The following is a 19,592-nucleotide window of genomic DNA, read 5'->3' on the forward strand; positions in this document are numbered from 1 at the left end:
CCCGAGGTCTGCTGATACGTGATGGACACTGTAGATTACCATCATTAAACTAAATTGCCAAAAGCTTGACTGACAGCGGTCCCTGGTGCAATAGCTAGCCAATAAAGTTTTAAAACAGGATTTTCTCATTTTATTTTAATAAATTCAAGGTCCCTCCAGATTATGAACCTCGTTCATTTTACACAGTGCCCTTGGACAGTTTAAACAATGTCGTGGTGATTAGAGACAATGCATAATGTACCCATCAATATAACTTTAGTCAATTTTAAGGAAGCTCAAGGGGTTGAATTTGAGTAACGAGTTCCCCGATATCCATGGTGACTACAATGCAAGGAATTTATTCAGTCGCGTTACATCACCATTGAAGTACAATAATGCTAACAATCCATGAAAAATATATCAACGTTAACCCAAATTTTAACAATTTCCTCACAGAGAATATGATTCTGTTGTACAGAGCTCTTAACAATAGATATATCAACCATTCAGTTAATCCTCTTTTAAACATAGTCCATTTTCTGTTTTCTTGTAATTTAAACTCACCTGATCATCTTCAGGTTTGTGGTACAAGAAGGTTTCCCCATATGGTGTGATCGGCGATGCCTTATTTTCATCTGCTGTTGTGAAGAGGAAAAGTAAAATATCTTACGTGAATTAACCCTGGATACTTAAAAGCATATCTTGTTTAATTTCTACAGTAAGAGGTCAACACTATATATTGAAGCGACTATAAGATCTTAATATAATAAGAATGACTGTCAAATATGCGCACACAGAACACAGTTAACTTGGAAGGGAATAAGGAGGCAATACAATAACATTTAAATGTAGCTTTAAGTCTATGAGTCAAATTCAAGGACTTTAAGAGATTCACCTCGATCCTGAGATAATGTGAACACATTTCAACTTTATCCTTGCATCTGTAAAACATATTAACGTATCTAATTTGGTGATCTGATTGAAATTTGTTTAAAACAGTAACAGGAGCAGCCCCACAATCAGATTGCCGTGACAATCGAAAATCTGCACTTAAGGCATTTTGGAGTAGACAAGCAGTGGAAATGATATTCATTAATCAAGTTTTCAAAAATACATCACTAATTGTCAAGAGATGCTTGGAAGCTGCAGTTTCAGCTCCATCCTCTGCATCCTAAACAAGCAACAATAACGCCCACGTACATCCTATATTGATCAAAACAGACAACAGATGCATCAGTGAAAGGAATTCATACCAGAGGCCGACGTGTGAAGGGTAAGTGAAAAATTACTCCCAAGGTCCACACAAAATGTGAAACTGATAGCCTTAATTGGTGCAGGAGGCTCCACAGTCATCGGGGCACCCAGTCAAGACCATGCAGTTTAATGTTTTACTTAAAAGATACTCAGTATCATCATCTCTTTACTGCTGAATGTGCAGCAGCATAAATACACAATCTCAAGGGAATCATAAACATAGAGCCAATTAGCGAAGAATTTATTTTCAATGCCCTCCCTCTCCCCTTCTTTTCGAAAGATGATGATTCATGGTCAGACATAGTTTAATTGAGTGTCTCTCACTCTCCTGTACTTTAATTTAATAATAAAGAGACAATTAGTATGTATTAGCCCGTTATTTTATCATGTTGTTATCATGGCTGAGATCAATCCTATCTTCAACAAACCTTCACACACAGGTAGAGAACCACTGGACAGTGCTCAGAAGTGGCAATGCCCTCTTACCTAGATCTGAAACAGAAGTTATCCTCCTGTAATCCTCCACTGATCATCCATTTTAAACACTGCAGCAAGTAGCTTCAAGACACCATCATTAAGGAAATAAAAACAATCAAAAGTGAAAGAGAGAGAGAAGTGGAAGCTGTTCCAAAGAGCTGGACAAACAGAAGACCAAACTTCAAAGAACAAAGTGCAAGCAAGTGGGAACAGCAACCTGAGAATAATGCGCATTTATCTTTCCAATGAAATGGTGTAGACATTTTCTTTACGCATATGGGGTGTGAAATTGCCTTGTGCAGCATTGCTACAGAGGCCTTGAGCCCTAAGAAGGTGCAACCCGTGGGGGTCGGGAAACCTTCAATGCACACTATCCTGATGCAACATGAGCTAACCAGGTAATGTGACCCCAGGATTCATAGAACATAGAACAGTACAGCACAGAACAGGCCCTTCGGCCCACAATGTTGTGCTGAGCTTTATCTGAAACGAAGATCAAGCTATCCCACTCCCTACCATCCTGGTGTGCTCCATGTGCCTATCCAATAACCGCTTAAATGTTCCTAAAGTGTCTGACTCCACTATCACTGCAGGCAGTCCATTCCACACCCCAACCACTCTCTGCGTAAAGAACCTACCTCTGATATCCTTCCTATATCTCCCACCACGAACCCTATAGTTATGCCCCCTTGTAATAGCTCCATCCACCCTAGGAAATAGTCTTTGAACGTTCACTCTATCTATCCCCTTCATCATTTTATAAACCTCTATTAAGTCTCCCCACAGCCTCCTCTGCTCCAGAGAGAACAGCCCTAGCTCCCTCAACCTTTCCTCATAAGACCTACCCTCCAAACCAGGCAGCATCCTGATAAATCTCCTCTGCACTCTTTCCAGCGCTTCCACATCCTTCTTATAGTGAGGTGACCAGAACTGCACACAATACTCCAAATGTGGTCTCACCAAGGTCCTGTACAGTTGCAGCATAACCCCACGGCTCTTAAACTCCAACCCCCTGTTAATAAAAGCTAACACACTATAGGCCTTCTTCACAGCTCTATCCACTTGAGTGGCAACCTTTAGAGATCTGTGGATATGGACCCCAAGATCTCTCTGTTCCTCCACAGTCTTCAGAACCCTACCTTTGACCCTGTAATCCACATTTAAATTAGTCCTACCAAAATGAATCACCTCACCTCGCATTCAAAATAGCCACGATCTTATTAAAGGGCACAGGTAGCTCGGTGAGTTGAGTAGCCTACTCCTGCTCCTAATTCTTAAGATTGTATCATTAAATTTGAGAAACAAATGTGCAGATAACTCATCGTTCACTTTGCAAAACAACAAGCAAAGATGGGACCCAGAGGAGAATTATTTAAAGAGCAAGGCACCCAAATTTCAAGCACAGTAATTTCTTGGAACTTTTTCTTTACCAAGTATTCTGCATTTTTGGAAGTATTGGGTGAATACCTGCAGCATATTCACGGATAGAAGGGCAGTGGATTTGATGACCTGTGCACACAAAGGATACAACAAGTATAGTGACCTGACAGTGCCTCTGGGTCTGCAACATAGCAGGGGCATGAAGCAGAGGTTGTGCACAGGGCAATCTCTGTGCCATCTCGTCTGCCAACTTGGAGCAAGACTCCTCCATGCTCCTTGACAGCGACAGGAGTCTGTCTGACAGACCCATCAATGCAGCTACCATCTCAGTTTGTATGCCCGTTCCGCATTCCCCTCTCCTCTGGCCCATCAAGGTACTCATCTCAGTTCAAAGAATCTCTACAGTGCAGGAGGAGGCCGTTCAGCTCATCGAGCCTGCACCAACAACAATCCCACCAAGACCCTATCACTGTAAACCCACATATTCACCTTGCTAAACCCCCTGACACTAAGGGGCAATTTACCATGGCCAATCCACCTAACCCACACATCTTTGGACTGTGGGATGAAACCAGAGCAACCGGAGGAAACTCACACAGACACAGGGAGAATGTGCAAACTCCACACAGACAGTGACCCGAGGGTGGAATTGAACCCGGATCCCTGGCGTTGTGAGACAGTAGTGCTAACCACTGTGCCACCGTGCTGCCCCATGCAGCTGAACAAGTCTGCAACCTTTTTTTTGTTCATTTGTGGAACATGGGCGTCGCTGGCTGGCCAGCATTTATTGCTCATCCCTAGTTGCCCTTTAAAAGGTGGTGATGTGCTGCCTTTTTGAATTTCTGCAGTCCATGTGCTGTGGGTTGACCCACAATGCCATTAGGGAGGGAATTCCAGGATTTTGACGCAGCGACTACGAAGGAACGGCGATATATTTCCAAGTCATGATGGTGAGTGGCTTGGAGGGGAATTGCAGGTGGTGGTGTTCTCATTTATCTGCTGCCCTTGTCCTTCTAGATGGAAGTGGTCGTGGGTTTGGAAAGTGCTGTCTTAGGATCTTTGCTGAATTGCTGCAGTGCATCTTGTAGATAGTACACACTGCTGCTACTGAGCGTCGGTGGTGGAGGGATTGAATGTTTGTAGATGTGGTGTCAAGCAGGCGGCTGCTTTGCCCTGGATGGTGTCAAGCTTCTTGAGTGTTGTTGGAGTTGCACCCATCCAGGCAAGTGGGGAGTATTCCATCACACTCCTGACTTGTACCTTGTAGATGGTGGATAGGCTTTGGGGAATCAGGAGTTGAGTTACTTGCCGCAGTATTCCTAGCCTCTGACCTGCTCGTGTAGCCACTGTGTTTATGTGGTGAGTCCAGTTGAGTTTTTGGTCAATCGAAAACCCAAGAATGTTGACAATGGGGGATTCAGTGATGGTTACACCATTGAAGGTCAAGGGGCGGTGGTTAGAGTGTCTCTTATTGGTGATGGTCATTGCCTCGCATTTGTGTGGCGCGAATGTTACTTGCCACGTGTCAGCCCAAACCTGGATATTGTCCAGATCTTGTTGTATTTGATCATGGGCTGCTTCAGTATCTGAGTCATAAATGGGGCTGAGCATTGTGCAATCATCAGTGAACATCCCCACTTCTGACCTGATGATGGAGGGAAGGTCATTGAAGAAGCAGCTGAAAATTGTGGGGCCTAGGACTCTACCCTGTGGGACTCCTGCAGAGATGTCCTGGAGCGGAGATGACTGACCTTCCACGACCACAACCATCTTCCTGTGTACCAACCAGCGGAGAGTTTGCCCTGATACCCATTGATACTCACCTCTGGAATTCAGCTCTTTTGTCCATGTTTGAACCAAGGCTGTAATGAGGTCAGGAGCTGAGTGATCCTGGCAAAACCCAAACTAGGCATCACTGAGCAGGTTATTGCTGAGCAGATGATGCTTGATAGCACTGTTGATGATCCCTTCCATCACTTTACTGACGATTGAGAGTAGATTGATTGGGTGGTAATTTGTCGGGTTGGATTTGTCCTGCTGTGTGTGTACAGGACATACCTGGGCAACTGTTGGGTAGATACTAGTGTTGTAACTGTACTGGAAGAGCTTGGCGAGGGGAGCAGCAAGTTCTGGAGCACAAATCTTCAGTACTATGTTATCAGGGCCCATTGCCTTTGCAGTATTCAGTGCCTCCAACCGTTTCTTGAGTGGAGTGAATCAAATTGGGTGGAGGCTGGCATCTGAGATGCTGGGGACCACTGGAGGAGGCCAAGATGGATCATCCACTCGGCATTTCTGGCTGAAGATTGTTGTGAATACTTCAGCCTTATCTTTTGCACTGACGTGCTGGGCTCCTCCATCATTGAGGATGGGGATATTTGTGGAGCCTCCTCCTCCAGTGAGTTGTTTAATTGTCCACCACCATTCTCAACTGGATGTGGAAGAACTGCAGAGCTTAGATCTGATCCGTTGATTGTGGGATCGCTTAGCTCTGTCTATCATTTACTGATTTTGCTGTTTGGCATGCAAGTAGTCCTTTTTTGTAGCTTCGCCAGGTTGACACATTATTTTTAGGTATGCCTGGTGCTGCCCCTGGCATGCCCTCCTGCACTCTCCATTGAACCAGGGTTGATCCCCTGGCTTGATGGTAATGGTTGAATGGGGGATATGCCAGGGCCATGAGGTTGCAGATTGTGCTGGAGTACAATTCCGCTGCTGTTGGCCCACAGCACCTCATTGATCAACCTTGCCCTCCAGTGAACTATCAAACAAGCTATCCTTTATCCCTGGCCTGGCTGCAGGCAATGCGTGCCCAGATGACTCACCACAGGCTGATCTCAACTCTATATCAGCTCTAAATACCTGCAGTGCCGAAATCGGAGCTGGTGGCTGCTAGCTGCAGATAAAGTGATGGGGCCTCTTCATCAGTGCCGTACTGTTGTTGACTTTCCTCCATTTGGGGCTCCTGTAGCTGGCAGGTGTTAGTTCTTGGACGTTGGGAATCAAGAATGAGAAGGAGTTTGAGATGAAGGAAGGGATTTAGGGTGGATAGCAAGAAGTCCATGGTCATATCAATTGCTGCTTGCTCATCCTGCCAGATAGCGCAATGAGGATGAGCTGAGAGTTGAGAAGGGGCATCAAGCAAGAAGATATAGTCATCCTCACTGTTCTCAGCAATGCTGAATGCCACAGACCTCGTCATGAAGTCTTTCTCCTGAAGCTGAGAACTAATGTGTCTGTTGAGGTCAGGAGAGCATCCTTTAACCCCAAGAGTTCTGTTCTGCTGCCAGCTATTGTGTGCCACCTTGACCTACAAGAGTAAGGGCAGAATGTGAGTGATTGCATAACAACGTGTGTGGGTGAAGTGCCTCCACAGCTGAATAGCTGGAGCAGAGAGAAGTTGATATGAAATGGCAGCATGGGTAGGCATGTGAGGGTGAGGTGGAATATCTGCATGTTAGACTTCAGTCCTGAGTGCCAGAAAGTGTTAATGGGCGAGTGATGGGGGTGTGGTGCATGGGAAGCTAGTATTGTGGTGGATTGGTGATACCTTATGAAGAAGTATTCACTGATCTTTACCACACACGAACGTGGAGCAAGAGTAGGCCATTCAGCCTGTTCTGCCATCTAACAAGAACAAGAAGCAGGAGTAGGCCATCTGGCCCCTCAAGCCTGCTCCGCCATTCAATAAGATCATGGTTGATCTGATAATAACCTCAAATCTGCGTTTCACCGGCCTCTGATAACTTACACTTACATCTATCCTCCTCTTCCTTAAAATGTTCAACAACTCTGCTTCCACCTCCTTTTCAGGAAAAGTTTCCAAAGACTCATGACTCTCAGAGAAATAATTTTGCCTCACCTCTGTCTTAAATGGGTGACCCCTTATTTTTAAACATGATGTCCCGTTCCAGATTCTCCCAGGATAGGAAACATCCTTTCCACATCCACCCTGTCAAGACCCCTCATGATCTTATAGGCTTCAATCAAGTCACATCTTACTCTTCTAAATTCCAGTGGATACAAGCCTAGTCGTTACAATAAATAATAACATTCTATTAGCTTTCCTAATTATTTGCTGTATCCGCATACTGACCTTTTGTGATTCATCACTCGGACACTCAGATCCCTCTGCACCTTAGAGTTCTGCAATCGCTCACCAGTTAGATACGAGTCTGTTTCATTGTTCCTGCCAAAATCGACACGATCACATTTTCCCACATTTTACTCAATTTGCCAGATCTTTGCCCACTCACTTAACCTAGCTATCTCTTTTTGTAGCCTCCTTATGTCCACTTCACAACTTACTTTCCTACCTATCTTTGTGTCATCAGCAAAATTGGCATCCATCCCTTCAATTCTTTCATCCAAGTAATTTATATAAATTGTCTCAGCACTGATTACTGTGCCATACCACTCAGTACATCACATCAACTTGAAAAATACCCATTTATGGCTTCTCTTTGTTTCCTATTAGCCAGCCAATCTGTTACCCCCTTTAACATGAGCTTTTATTTTCCACAATAGCCATTGGTGTGGAAATCTAAGTACAGTGCATCCACAAGTTCTCCTTTATCCACAACACACATTACTTCCTCAAATAATTCCAATAAGTTGGTTAAACATGATTTCCATTTCACAAAACTATGATGACTGGCCTTTATTTCCAGCTTTTTGTCTCCCTTCCTTTTTAAATAATGGGGTTACATTTGCTATCTTCCAACCTAATAGAACCTTCCCTGAATCTAGAGGCCAGCTACACGAATCAAAGAATTGTTACAGCGCAGATAATTCAGCTCTCTAAGAACATAAGAATTAAGAGCAGGAGTAGGCCATCTGGCCTTTCGAGCCTGCTCCACCATTCAATAAGATCATGGCTGATCTTTTTGTGGACTCAGCTCCACTTACCCACCCGCTCACCATAACCCTTAATTCCTTTACTGTTCAAAAATTTATCTATCCTTGCCTTAAAAACATTCAATGAGGTAGCCTCAACTGTTTCACTGGGCAGGGAATTCCACAGATTCACAACCCTTTGTGTGAAGAAATTCCTCCTCAACTCAGTCCTAAATCTGCTTTCCCTTATTTTGAGGCTATGCCCCCTAGTTCTAGTTTCACCCGCCAGTGGAAACAACTTCCCTGCTTCTATCTTTTCTATTCCCTTCATAATCTTGTATGTTTCTAGAAGATCTCCCCTCATTCTTCTGAATTCTAATGAGTATAGCCCCAGTCTACTCAGTCTCTCCTCATAAGCCAACTCTCTCAACTCCGGAATCAACCTAGTGAATCTCCTCTGCACCCCCTCCAGTGCCAGTGTATCCTTTCTCAAGTAAGGAGACCAAAACTGTATACAGTACTCCAGGTGTGGTCTCATCAGCACCTTATACAGCTGCAACATAACCTCGCTGTTTCTAAACTCCATCCCTCTAGCAATGAAGGACAAAATTCCATTTGCCTTCTTAATTATCTGCTGCATTTGCAAACCAACTCCTTGTGGTTCTTACACAAGGACACCCAGGTCCCTTTGCACAGCAGCATGCTGCAATTTTTTACCATTTAAATAATAGTCCATTTTGCTGTTATTCCTACCAAAATGGATGACCTCACATTTACCAACATTGTACTCCATCTGCCAGACCCTCGCCCACTCAGACTATCTATATCCTTTTGTAGACTTTCAGCGTCCTCTGCACACTTTGCTCTGCCACCCATCTTAAAGTCATCTGTGAATTATGACACACTACACTTGGTCCCCAACTCCAAATCATGTATATAAATCATAAATAATTGCGGTCCCAACACTGATCCCTGAGGCACACCACTAGTCACTGATTGCCAACCAGAAAAACACCCATTTACCCCCCCACTCTTTGCTTTCTGTTAGTTAACCAATCCTCTATCCATGCTAATATATTATCCGTAACACCGTGTACCTTTATCTTATGTAGCAGTCTTTGGTGCGGCACCTTGTCAAATGCCTTTTGGAAATCCAGATACACCACATCCACAGGTTCCCCATTGTCCACTGCGCATGTAATGTTCTCAAAGAATTCCACCAAATTAATCAAACCTGACCTTCCCTTCATGAACCCATGCTGCGTCTTACCAATGGGACAATTTATATCCAGATGTCTCGCTATTTCTTCCTTGATGATAGATTCAAGCATTTTCCCTACTGCAGAAGTTAAGCTAACCGGCCTATAGTTACCTGCCTTCTGTTCTTTTTTAAACCGTGGCGTCACATTTACTGTTTCCCAATCTGCGGGAACCACCCCAGAGTCCAGCGAATTCTGGTAAATTGCCAGGAGTGCATTTGCTATTTCTCCCACCATCTCTTTGAGTACCCTGGGATGCATTCCATCAGGACCAGGGGACTTGTCTACCTTTAGCCCCATTAACTTGCCCAACACTACCTCTTTCGTGATAATAATAGTTTCTATGTTCTCACCTGCCTAAATGAACAATTCACCATTTCCCCGCCTTTTCTCTGTTATGGCACATTCTTTCATGTCAGACAATAATCTAATTCCCTTTTCAGACAATAATCCAACTCCCTTTTGAATGCCTTGATTGAACCAATCTCCACACACTCACAGTGTATTCCAGATCCTATCCACTTGCTGCGTGAATACGTTTCCCATGTCTCCATTGCTTCTTCATCCAAGTACTGTAAATCTGTGGCCTCTCATTCTCAATCCTTTCACAAGAGTTTTGCCCAATTTACTCTGTCCAGACTCCTCATAATTTTGAATACCTGGATAAAAAAACCTCCTCGTCTCCAAGAAAAACAGTTCTAACTTCTCCAATCTACCTCCATAACTGAAGTTCCTCATCCCTGGAAATATTCTTGGGTCTCTTTTCTGAAGTGTCTCTAATATCTTTTCATCTACCCTGAAGTGTAGCACCTAGAACTGAACGCTCCAGTTGAGGTGGAACTAATGTTTTATACAAGTTTATCTTCACCTCCTTGTTCTTGTACTCTATGTCCCTATCAATAAAGCCTTGGATACTGTATGTGTTATTAACCACTCTCTCAACCTATCCTGCCATCTTCATTGACGATTTTTAAAAATCCTATCACAGAATATGGCCATCACTGGCTAAGCCAGCATTTACTTTCGTCTCTAATTGCCTTTGAGAGGTTGGTGGTAAGCTGCCTTCTTGAAATGCTGCAGCAAACCCACGGGGTGTTTGGTGAGGGGTCTCCAAATCTCAATTTTAAATCTGTACCACCAACCATATTAATGGATTTCACCAAGACCCTGGGATTCTGACATACTTAATATTGTGAAAACTGACCATAACTGCACAAATGAATATGAATAAAAACATCATTGATTCAGGCTCAGACCTGCCGTTCCTTCATATAGATATAACTGCTGACTTCAGAATTTTAACAAAATCAGTGGCCAAACACAGATCCTCCCTCACAGTAGCATGAATTACTCATTCACTGACTTACTGTGAAGCTACGCCCCTACGACGATCGTCAGCTCTGGTCTGAAACGTTCGGAGTGATTTAATCATGTGACATTTGATCACATAACATGCAGTCAGGTGACATACTATATGATGCTCAGTCACATGACATTTGCCCACTGTTTGCGAATGTTATTGCATTTACCTTGATCGAGGTTCTCATTATCAACAAGACCAAAGTAAAAAATTTGACTTTTTTTATCCCGAGATAAGTAATTAATGAATCAAAGAAAGAACACAAAGTAATTGAAAAGTTTTAAAAGGTAAGTAATGCTTAAATAAAATCATTTTTGTGACGGCACGGACTGCACGGTAGTTAACACTGCTGCCTCACAGCGCCAGGTACCCGAGTTCAATTCTGGCCCTGCGTGACTATCTGGGTGGAGTTTGCATGTTCGCCCTGTGTCTGCATGGGTTTCCCACAGTCCAAAGATGTGCAGGTTAGGTGGATTGGCCATGCTAAATTGTCCCTTAGTGTCAGGGGATTAGCAGGGCAAATACATGGGGTTATAGGGATAGGGCCTGGGTGGGATTGTTGTCAGTGTAGGCTTAATGGGCCGAATGGCCTCCTTCTGCACTGTTGGGATTCCAGGATTTTATTCTTCTATGAATGTTTCTACAATATTAACCGCAATGAGAAACACTTAATAAATAACACTGATTTCATATCATTCATAAAACTCTGGACTTTCTTTTCCATATTTACTGACTTTGTACAATACACAGCAGCTTACAAAAATTAATAAATTGAACCAAAACCAAAAAGCTGGTTCAGTTGCACTAACTCCCACACACATGGATGATGTCCAGTATCAGAGGGGTGAGGTTGACCCTCAGGGAGCAGCAGCAAAGCTGCCCCGACTCACATAATAAACACAAAAAAACGTACTTGAAAATGCTTGCAAGGAATATGGATAGAATCTCTACAGTGTAGAAGGAGGCCATTCAGCCCATCAAGCCTGCACCGACAACAATCCCATGGAGGCCCTATCCCCGTAATCCTGCTTATTTACCCTACTAATCCCCCTTCTCACTAAGGGACAATTTAACATGGCCAATCCACCTAACCTGCACATCTTTGGGGGTGAGGGGGGAAACCGGAGCACCCGGAGGAAACCCATGCAGACACGGAGAGAATGTGCAAACTCCATTCAGACAGACACCCGAGGCCAGATTTGAACCCGGGTCCCCGGTGCTGTGAGGCAGCAGTGCTAACCACTGTGCCACCGAGCTGCACCATAACATAAAGGAATGTATAATACAAAAATGTTGATAGGTGACAAAGGAGCAGCACTCCGAAAGCTTGCGATTTCAAATAAATCTGTTGGATTATAACCTCTCACCTTCTCCATCCCAGTCCAACACCAGCATCTCCACATCACAAAAATATTGGTAAGACACTAAATGCCATTGACCATACTGCAACAAGTGAGGCATTTAAACCATAGTCTGCTGCAGTGATTAACTCAGTAATTTAGAAGCACTTCTGGGTTACTGTCACTTTGTAGAACCAGAGTAGTCCTGCCAAGCTGACTTCATTTAATAGCTGCCATAAAACATTTGTGCAACAGCGTACATCATAGGCCAATATGACCTCCCCTTTCACCAGTGAATGTTGCTATCTCTCAGCCTCTTAGTGTGCATTGCTTTTATATTATATAATGAAGTTCCAGAATGCCAAATCAGTCATTATTGCACTACAGTCAGTGCTGAACAACAATGTGTCAATCCTCAGAACATAGTGCGATAGGACAAATACATTCAAGGAAGCTTTAGCAAGTATGATTACTTTGAACTTTGAACCACAATGTTCAATACTCTCCCTCCCACAGTGCACATTGCCCTCTCTCCCTCCCACAGTGCACATTGCCCTCTCTCCCTTTCCCACTGTGTGTTGCTCTCTCTCTTCCTCCCTCCCTCCATGTTGTGTGTGTGTAGCTCTTGCCCAGTTCCTTTCTTAGGCCATTCAGCCTATCAAACCTGCTCTGCCATTCAAGTAGATCACGGCTGATCATCTACCTCGATACTACATTCTTACATCTAGTTCAATGCCACTTTCCCCATTATTACCATATCCCTTGACTTCATTAGTTTACAGACATCTATTGATTTCTATTTTGAACATGCTCGAGCTTCCACTCTGGGGTAGAGAATTCCAAAGGTCCACCACCCTCCAAGTGAAGGAATTCCTTCTCACCTTGGCCTTAAATGGCTCCCCCCTTACTCGGAGATTATGTCCCCTGGTTTCAGACTCACGAGTCAGAGGAAACATCTTACCCACATCCATCCTGTCACATCCAGTAAGAATTTTGTAAGTTTCAATGGGGTCTAACTTCATTCCTTGGAACTTAGGGAATACAGATCCAGCCTTCTCAATCTCCCATTATAGGACTTTCCCATTATCCCAGGGATTAGTCCTTCTATGGCAAGTATATCCCTCCTTAGATACGGTGACCTAAACTGTACAATACTCCAGGTGCCATCTCACCAAGGCTCTATACATTAGCAACAAGACAGCTTTACTCCTGTACTCAAATCCCCTTGCAACGTAGACCAACATATTATTTGCCTTCCGAATTGCTTGCTGCACTTACACAAAAGCTTTTAGTGACTCATGAACAAGGACACTCAGGTCTCTTTGGACACCCATACTTTCCAACCTCTCACTATTTAATACTCTGCCTTTATGTTTTTTACAGTAAGAAGTTTAACAACACCAGGTTAAAGTCCAACAGGTTTATTTGGTAGCAAAAGCCACACAAGCTTTCGAGGCTCTGAGCCCCTTCTTCAGGTGAGTGGTAATTCCCACTCACCTGAAGAAGGGGCTCAGAGCCTCGAAAGCTTGTGTGGCTTTTGCTACCAAATAAACCTGTTGGACTTTAACCTGGTGTTGTTAAACTTCTTACTGTGTTTACCCCAGTCCAACGCCGGCATCTCCACATTTATGTTTTTTAACCAGCAAGGTGAATAACTTCACACTTCATCACACAATATTCCATCCACCATCTTCTAGTCCATTCACTTAGCCTGTCCTAGTCCTCTTGATATCTCCTTACATCTTCCTCACAACTTAATGTTCCCATCCAGTTTGGTGTTATCAGCAAATTTGGAAGAATTACACAGGCTCCATTTCCAGGTGATTTTTTTTTGGTCCTTATGCCATCATCCTCATAGCTGGCAATGAGATGCCACGACAACCTGGGTGTGGGTTGCACTAGTGGGATCCACCCAAACAAGAACCGCTTCACCAGAATTGGCAGGAGCTGCATCGGGAGATCAATCGCCTATTCCAGTTTTGAAAATGTTAATTCGTACCATTACTTCACAATTTCTCCAAGGAGATCACCAGAGATTTAATTGATTTAAATGTTAAACTCTTGAGGGAATGCATTTAAGCAAAGCTTTGAACTTATGCTCTCGCTCTCTCTCCCATTCCCAGCATGCCTCACCCCACTCCACCGCCCCCAGCTCATAATCAAGCAACCAGTTGGCTGAAATGTTTTAAACACAAATAAAAATGGCTTTGCACAATATCAGCAACTCTTCTTTGGTCAGTTACATGGCAGATATCAGCAGCACAGGGATAGTATACCACTCCTCAGTGGATTGATGTTATTATATATGGCAATCGCAATGGAAATGCATTATAACAAATTATTGACCTCTGCGGTTATCAATGGAATAAGGGAGACCACAAGGTTAGAAAACACTATGTATTGTTGCAGCAATCTCAGTTTTGCAAAGTAACATTGAAAGAAGTTGAAATCTTACTTACTGTACATATCAGCCAACAGCGGGCTTTGTGCAACGTCACAACTGGAGATATGTGAAAGGTTGAGGTTTCTTCTTTTCAGTAAGGAACTGTGGTTAAAATCAAGTGGAAATGTAAAACAATTGTTTTCAATTGCAGGGAGGATGTTCACAATGTTACTAGTGATTAAATCTCTGTACACAACCATATTTATTGTTGGTGTACACAATCTCAGACTATCATAATAATGACAACTTCTTTAAAAAGGATTGAAAACATCCAAATTCACAAAGGACATGCGTCACATTGCTGTAAACCTCTATATATAGACCTTCAGATGGCTCATGGTCATACAGCTTGGTTTCTGTAAACCACAGCTATTAGTTGTACATTGTGTGTGTAATCATACGCATCAATACCTGGCTTAAATAACCTGAATTTAGTGAACACCTTTCTCACCCCTGAAGTGCTTCACACCAAATCAATTATTTCTGCAGCACAGTCACTGTCAGGAAACATATAAAATTCTAACAGGATTAGACAGGGTAGATTCAGAAAGAATGTTCCCGATGGTGGGGGAGTCCAGTTTGAGGATAAGGGGGAAACCTTTTAAGACTGAGGTGAGGAGAAATTTCTTCACCTAGAGAGTGGTGGTGAATTTGTGGAATTCACTACCCAGAAACTGGTTGAGGCTAAACCATGTGATTTCAAGAAGAAATTAGATATAGTTCTTGGGGTTGAAAGGATCAGGGGATAGATGGGATCAGGATGCTGAATTTGATGATCAGCCATGATCATAATGAATGGCGGAGTAGGCTCAAATGGCCTACTCCTGCTTCTAGTTTCTGTGCAAGTCACCTGGACTGAGAAAGTTCCATAGACAGTAATAGTTTAATGTCTCGTCTGAAAGAGAGCACATCCAATATTGCAGGACTCCTTCAGTACTGCACTGAAATGCCAACCCAGATATTGGGCCAGATCTTACGAAAAGAATAAGCTTAACAGCACTCGTTAAAATGACATAAAATGGACAGCTACTGTTGGCATCCGAGTATGCACAGTTAAATGCAGACATCAGAAAAGTGCTGTGAGGACTACACTGATTCTCCACAGGAGGTACTGCTTCAGTCCTTGCTAATGGATCCTGTACTGAAGTAATACAATGTGGACTGTGTGTACTTACTCATGAACTCCACACTCCAGATACCTGAAAATTTGGGTGTGTGAAGGTATAACTGAATTTTTAACAGCATGATAAGTTTAAATGAGGATTCTTCATTCTGGTTAGTTGAGGAACTGATGCGCGATTAAATCACTCGGGAGGCTAGATTGTACCCGGGAAATAAAGGCTTTTATTACTAACAAGAATGGGGCACACTATATACAATACAATCCCAGACTAAAGGGTCACCAGGCAGTGCAGTGACCTTTATACTTCCCCAGGTAGGCGGAGCCAACTGGAGTGTACCACAGAACAATATCAACAGGTAGAACAGCCTAACCCTAACCCCAACAGTAACATATCTACAAACACCCATAGTGCTGACCATCCATGGCTCAGCACTCATAGTGGTAACCAACTATGGTTCACCACAGGAACCTTGCTATTACATTAAACAGATAGCACTGTTGGCTATGTACTGGACCATACACTAGACTAGAGCAAGTTTACACTCTAAAGCTGGTGAAATCTTTGCAGCCAGCTGTCAGGAAAGTGGATGGCAGGTAACATTCCTTCACAGATGATCACAAAATCTGGGCCTAATTGCTCAAGTAGAAAGAACATGGCTCGAATCCACAACTTTCTTATTCAGAATTCTGAATCAACCTGACACACAGCGCAGCACGGTGGCACAGTGGTTAGCACTGCTGCCTCACAGCGCCAGGAACCCGGATTTGATTCCCGGCTGGGGTCACTGTCTGTGTGGAGTTTGCACATTCTCCCTGTGTCTGTGTGGGTTTCCTCCGGGTGCTCCTGTCTCCTCCCACAGTCCAAAGATGTGCGGGTTAGGTTGATTGGCCATGATAAATTGCCCCTTCGTGTCAGGGAAATTAGCGGGGTGAATGTGTGGGGTTACAGGGATAGGGTCTGGGTGGGATTGTTGTCGGTGCAGACTCGATGGGGCGTATTATCTCCTTCTGCACTGTAGAGATTCTATCACTCTATACTTTGAATAATTAATTATGTTTTCTTTTCTGGTGTCATCTGTGGAATATAACAAAAAGTGTACACAAAAATATCCTAGAATGTGTACACACACTTACTTAGATACTTTACATCTTGGAAAGGCTAAGTATCCCTGCACACTTCTCGAACAAGCCAAAAAGTCCTTGATGAGTTCTAACAGCTATTGATCTCCCATGTTAACTAAACAGGCTGCAAATAACAAGATGAGGCGGAAGCCCTTGACTAGATCGAGCAAACAATCTATCTTCCATAATATCTAGGCTACAAACAGCAAGATAAGAAGGTATAAAACAACAGAAATTGTTCACATCTGGAGGCAAAGGGGGTAAGATTCTGACTTCAGCACTCCTTCCGACAGAACCAGCTAATGTTGTACCCGTTGTGTTAATCTCTTGTTGAAGTTCTATTCTGTTGCTGAGGGTGGGGATTGTGGTTTGTTCGTCAGCTAGCTTGGTGCTAGCTCTGTGGTGACTACAACTTCTTTAAATCTAATAAAATGTACATGCAATGCACCATTTTGGTTCAGTCTCCTTCACAGTCTCTTAAAGGTGTGATGATTGGTAAATTCAATTTCAAACAGATTATTAGTTTATGGTGCACCTGGAATCTCAGTTTGAGAATAAGGCAACCAATCACCTTGAGAAACTGATAGTGAGCTACCTTTGAACTGCTGCATATGATGTAGGTACATCCACAGTGCCATTAGGGAGAGTTTTCTGGGATTCTAATCCAGGTTCTGTCCTCCCAATGGGACAGGTCACTGCGAGGGATTGTGATGGAGGTATCTGGGACATTATCTGGAAGGTATGATGCCATGAGTATGATTATGTTGAGCCATTGATCCACTAGTTACGAGACAGCTCTCCCAATGTTCTCACGTGCTGGATGGTAGGCAGGACATGTCAACAGAAACTGCAGTTTAACCTTCAAGTTTCGGAGCTTAAGCAACAGCTTCCATCACTGCAGTGAAGTTGAGATATTTGTGGATAACATGTTTTGTAGATGTGGTCACCCTGCAGTTAAGGATGTGCAGGCAGAGAGAGATAAAAGATAACTGCCAGGCAGTCAAAGAGGATCAGGAAGGTACAACAGAGTGCATCTCACTCGCCAGCAACTATTTAGATCTGATTGCAGGTAAAAGAGAAAGTTCATCTGGCATCTGCAGTCAGAGCCATGTCCACATTGCATCACAGCTGGCCCAGGTGTGGTTTGGGTGGGGCGAAGAGAGGTGCATGAGGGATATTGCAAAAGTAATAGCAGTAGGGGGTCTGAAGGGTAGGGGAAAAGAAAGGCTCTTTCAAGGATGTCACTGAGCAGCTGCAGGGCACTCTGAGGGGGAAGGGTGAACAATCATGGCCTATATTGATAGCAATGACATAGATAGAAAGAGGGATAAGGAGTTAGGAAGGATATTAATGTGACGACCTTTGACCCAGAGGCAGTACAGTAAGGACAATTTGTAATTCCTTTGATATGTCTGTGGAATCGGAGTGGTTTTCAAGAAAGGTAGGAAGCGACTTTTAAAGAGTTTACATCAATTGTTAAGGGCTCAACTGAAAATGCTGGTCCATGTGACCTGACAATAGTACCAATTGGAAGGAAGTTAAGATCAGAAGCTGTGCGGTTGGCAGACACAAAGGAGAGCTTCAGACACAAAGGAGAGCTCCAGACACAAAGGAGAGCTCCAGACACAAAGGAGAGCTCCAGACACAAAGGAGAGCTCCAGACACAAAGGAGAGCTCCAGACACAAAGGAGAGCTCCAGACACAAAGGAGAGCTTCAGACACAAAGGAGAGCTTCAGATACAAAGGAGAGCTTCAGACACAAAGGAGAGCTTCAGACACAAAGGAGAGCTTCAGACACAAAGGAGAGCTTCAGACACAAAGGAGAGCTTCAGACACAAAGGAGAGCTTCAGACACAAAGGAGAGCTTCAGACACAAAGGAGAGCTTCAGACACAAAGGAGAGCTTCAGACACAAAGGAGAGCTTCAGACACAAAGGAGAGCTTCAGACACAAAGGAGAGCTTCAGACACAAAGGAGAGCTTCAGACACAAAGGAGAGCTTCAGACACAAAGCAGAGTAACAAGCAGGATGAGGGTGGTCAGCACACAGATGAGACACAAACGGAAAGCAGACAGAGACAGAAGGAGTAACACATCAAATACTTCTGAGAAGCAGCAAATCTGTCAAAAAGAGGTCAGTTTTCTGTGTGGCAGAAAAGGAGACAGGAATGCTTGGAGGCAATGTGTGAGCTGACTAAAACGGAGGAAAAGCTTTGTGAGCAGCTCAGAGACGCTAAAGAGCTGAGTGTTTTCCCAGGAATGGCCAAACCATGAACCGGAGTGTTATTGGTTGGCCAGTTAAGGGACACTGGGAAGTTATACTATCGGGGCTGACATGACCCAAGTGGGAGAGGGCTCGTCTTGCTGATGATAAATGAAGGCAAAAGCTGTCGCCAGATAGGGACCTACCCTGCCTGAATTAAGAACAGCATATCTTGCAACTGGGGAGCTACATATTGCTGCATTTGTACAGGAAGTGATGTGGGGATTGTGGTTCTGTAAAACGTATCTTTGTTGCAACGACTATCCAAAGTGAGATTTACGTTTTTATTTGAAGTATCATTTGCCGGTTAATTCATGTTTCATTTACATATTTTCTGGTTCATTAAAATAAAAGTTACAAAAAGTGAAATTTTGTGGTGCAACAGGTGATCAAGAAGGCAAATGGGATGTTGGCCTATATCGTAAGGGGGATAGAATATAAAAGCAGAGGTGTCTTGCTGCATCTGTACAGGGCATTGGTGAGGCCGCAGCTGGAATACTGTGTGCAGTATTGGTCCCCTTATTTGCGGAAGGATAGACTGGCCTTGGAGGGAATGCAGAGAAGGTTCACCAAGTTGATACCAGAGATGAGGGGTGTTGATTATGAGGAGAGACTGAGCAGATTGGGTTTGTATTCGTTGGAATTTAGAAGGCTGAGGGGGGATCTTATAGAGATCTATAAGATAATGAAGGGGCTGGATAGGGTAGAGGTGGAGAGATTCTTTCCACTTAGAAAGGAAACTAGAACTAGAGGGCACA

The 19,592-nt window shown here is 43.6% G+C and overlaps 1 protein-coding gene across 3 annotated transcripts in view; it reads right to left on the minus strand.

Annotated features, from left to right (window-relative positions):
- Positions 1–19,592, minus strand: part of arap2 (ArfGAP with RhoGAP domain, ankyrin repeat and PH domain 2) — a 361,519-nt gene that overhangs the window by 264,913 nt on the left and 77,014 nt on the right. For 2 of the 3 annotated variants that reach the window (XR_013498288.1, XM_078215698.1), the window contains exons 3-4: positions 14,345–14,430; positions 544–617 (exon numbers count right to left, since the gene is read on the minus strand). Coding sequence is in view for 2 of the 3 variants with exons in the window: in XM_078215698.1 (XP_078071824.1) it covers positions 544–617; positions 14,345–14,430 (160 nt within the window). In the remaining variant the exon portion in view is untranslated. The remainder of the gene's footprint in view (positions 1–543; positions 618–14,344; positions 14,431–19,592) is intronic. The other variant, XM_078215708.1, reaches the window with a different exon arrangement.

Source organism: Mustelus asterias, chromosome 1, assembly GCF_964213995.1.
Source record: "Mustelus asterias chromosome 1, sMusAst1.hap1.1, whole genome shotgun sequence".
In the NCBI taxonomy this organism is placed as follows: Eukaryota; Metazoa; Chordata; class Chondrichthyes; order Carcharhiniformes; family Triakidae; genus Mustelus; species Mustelus asterias.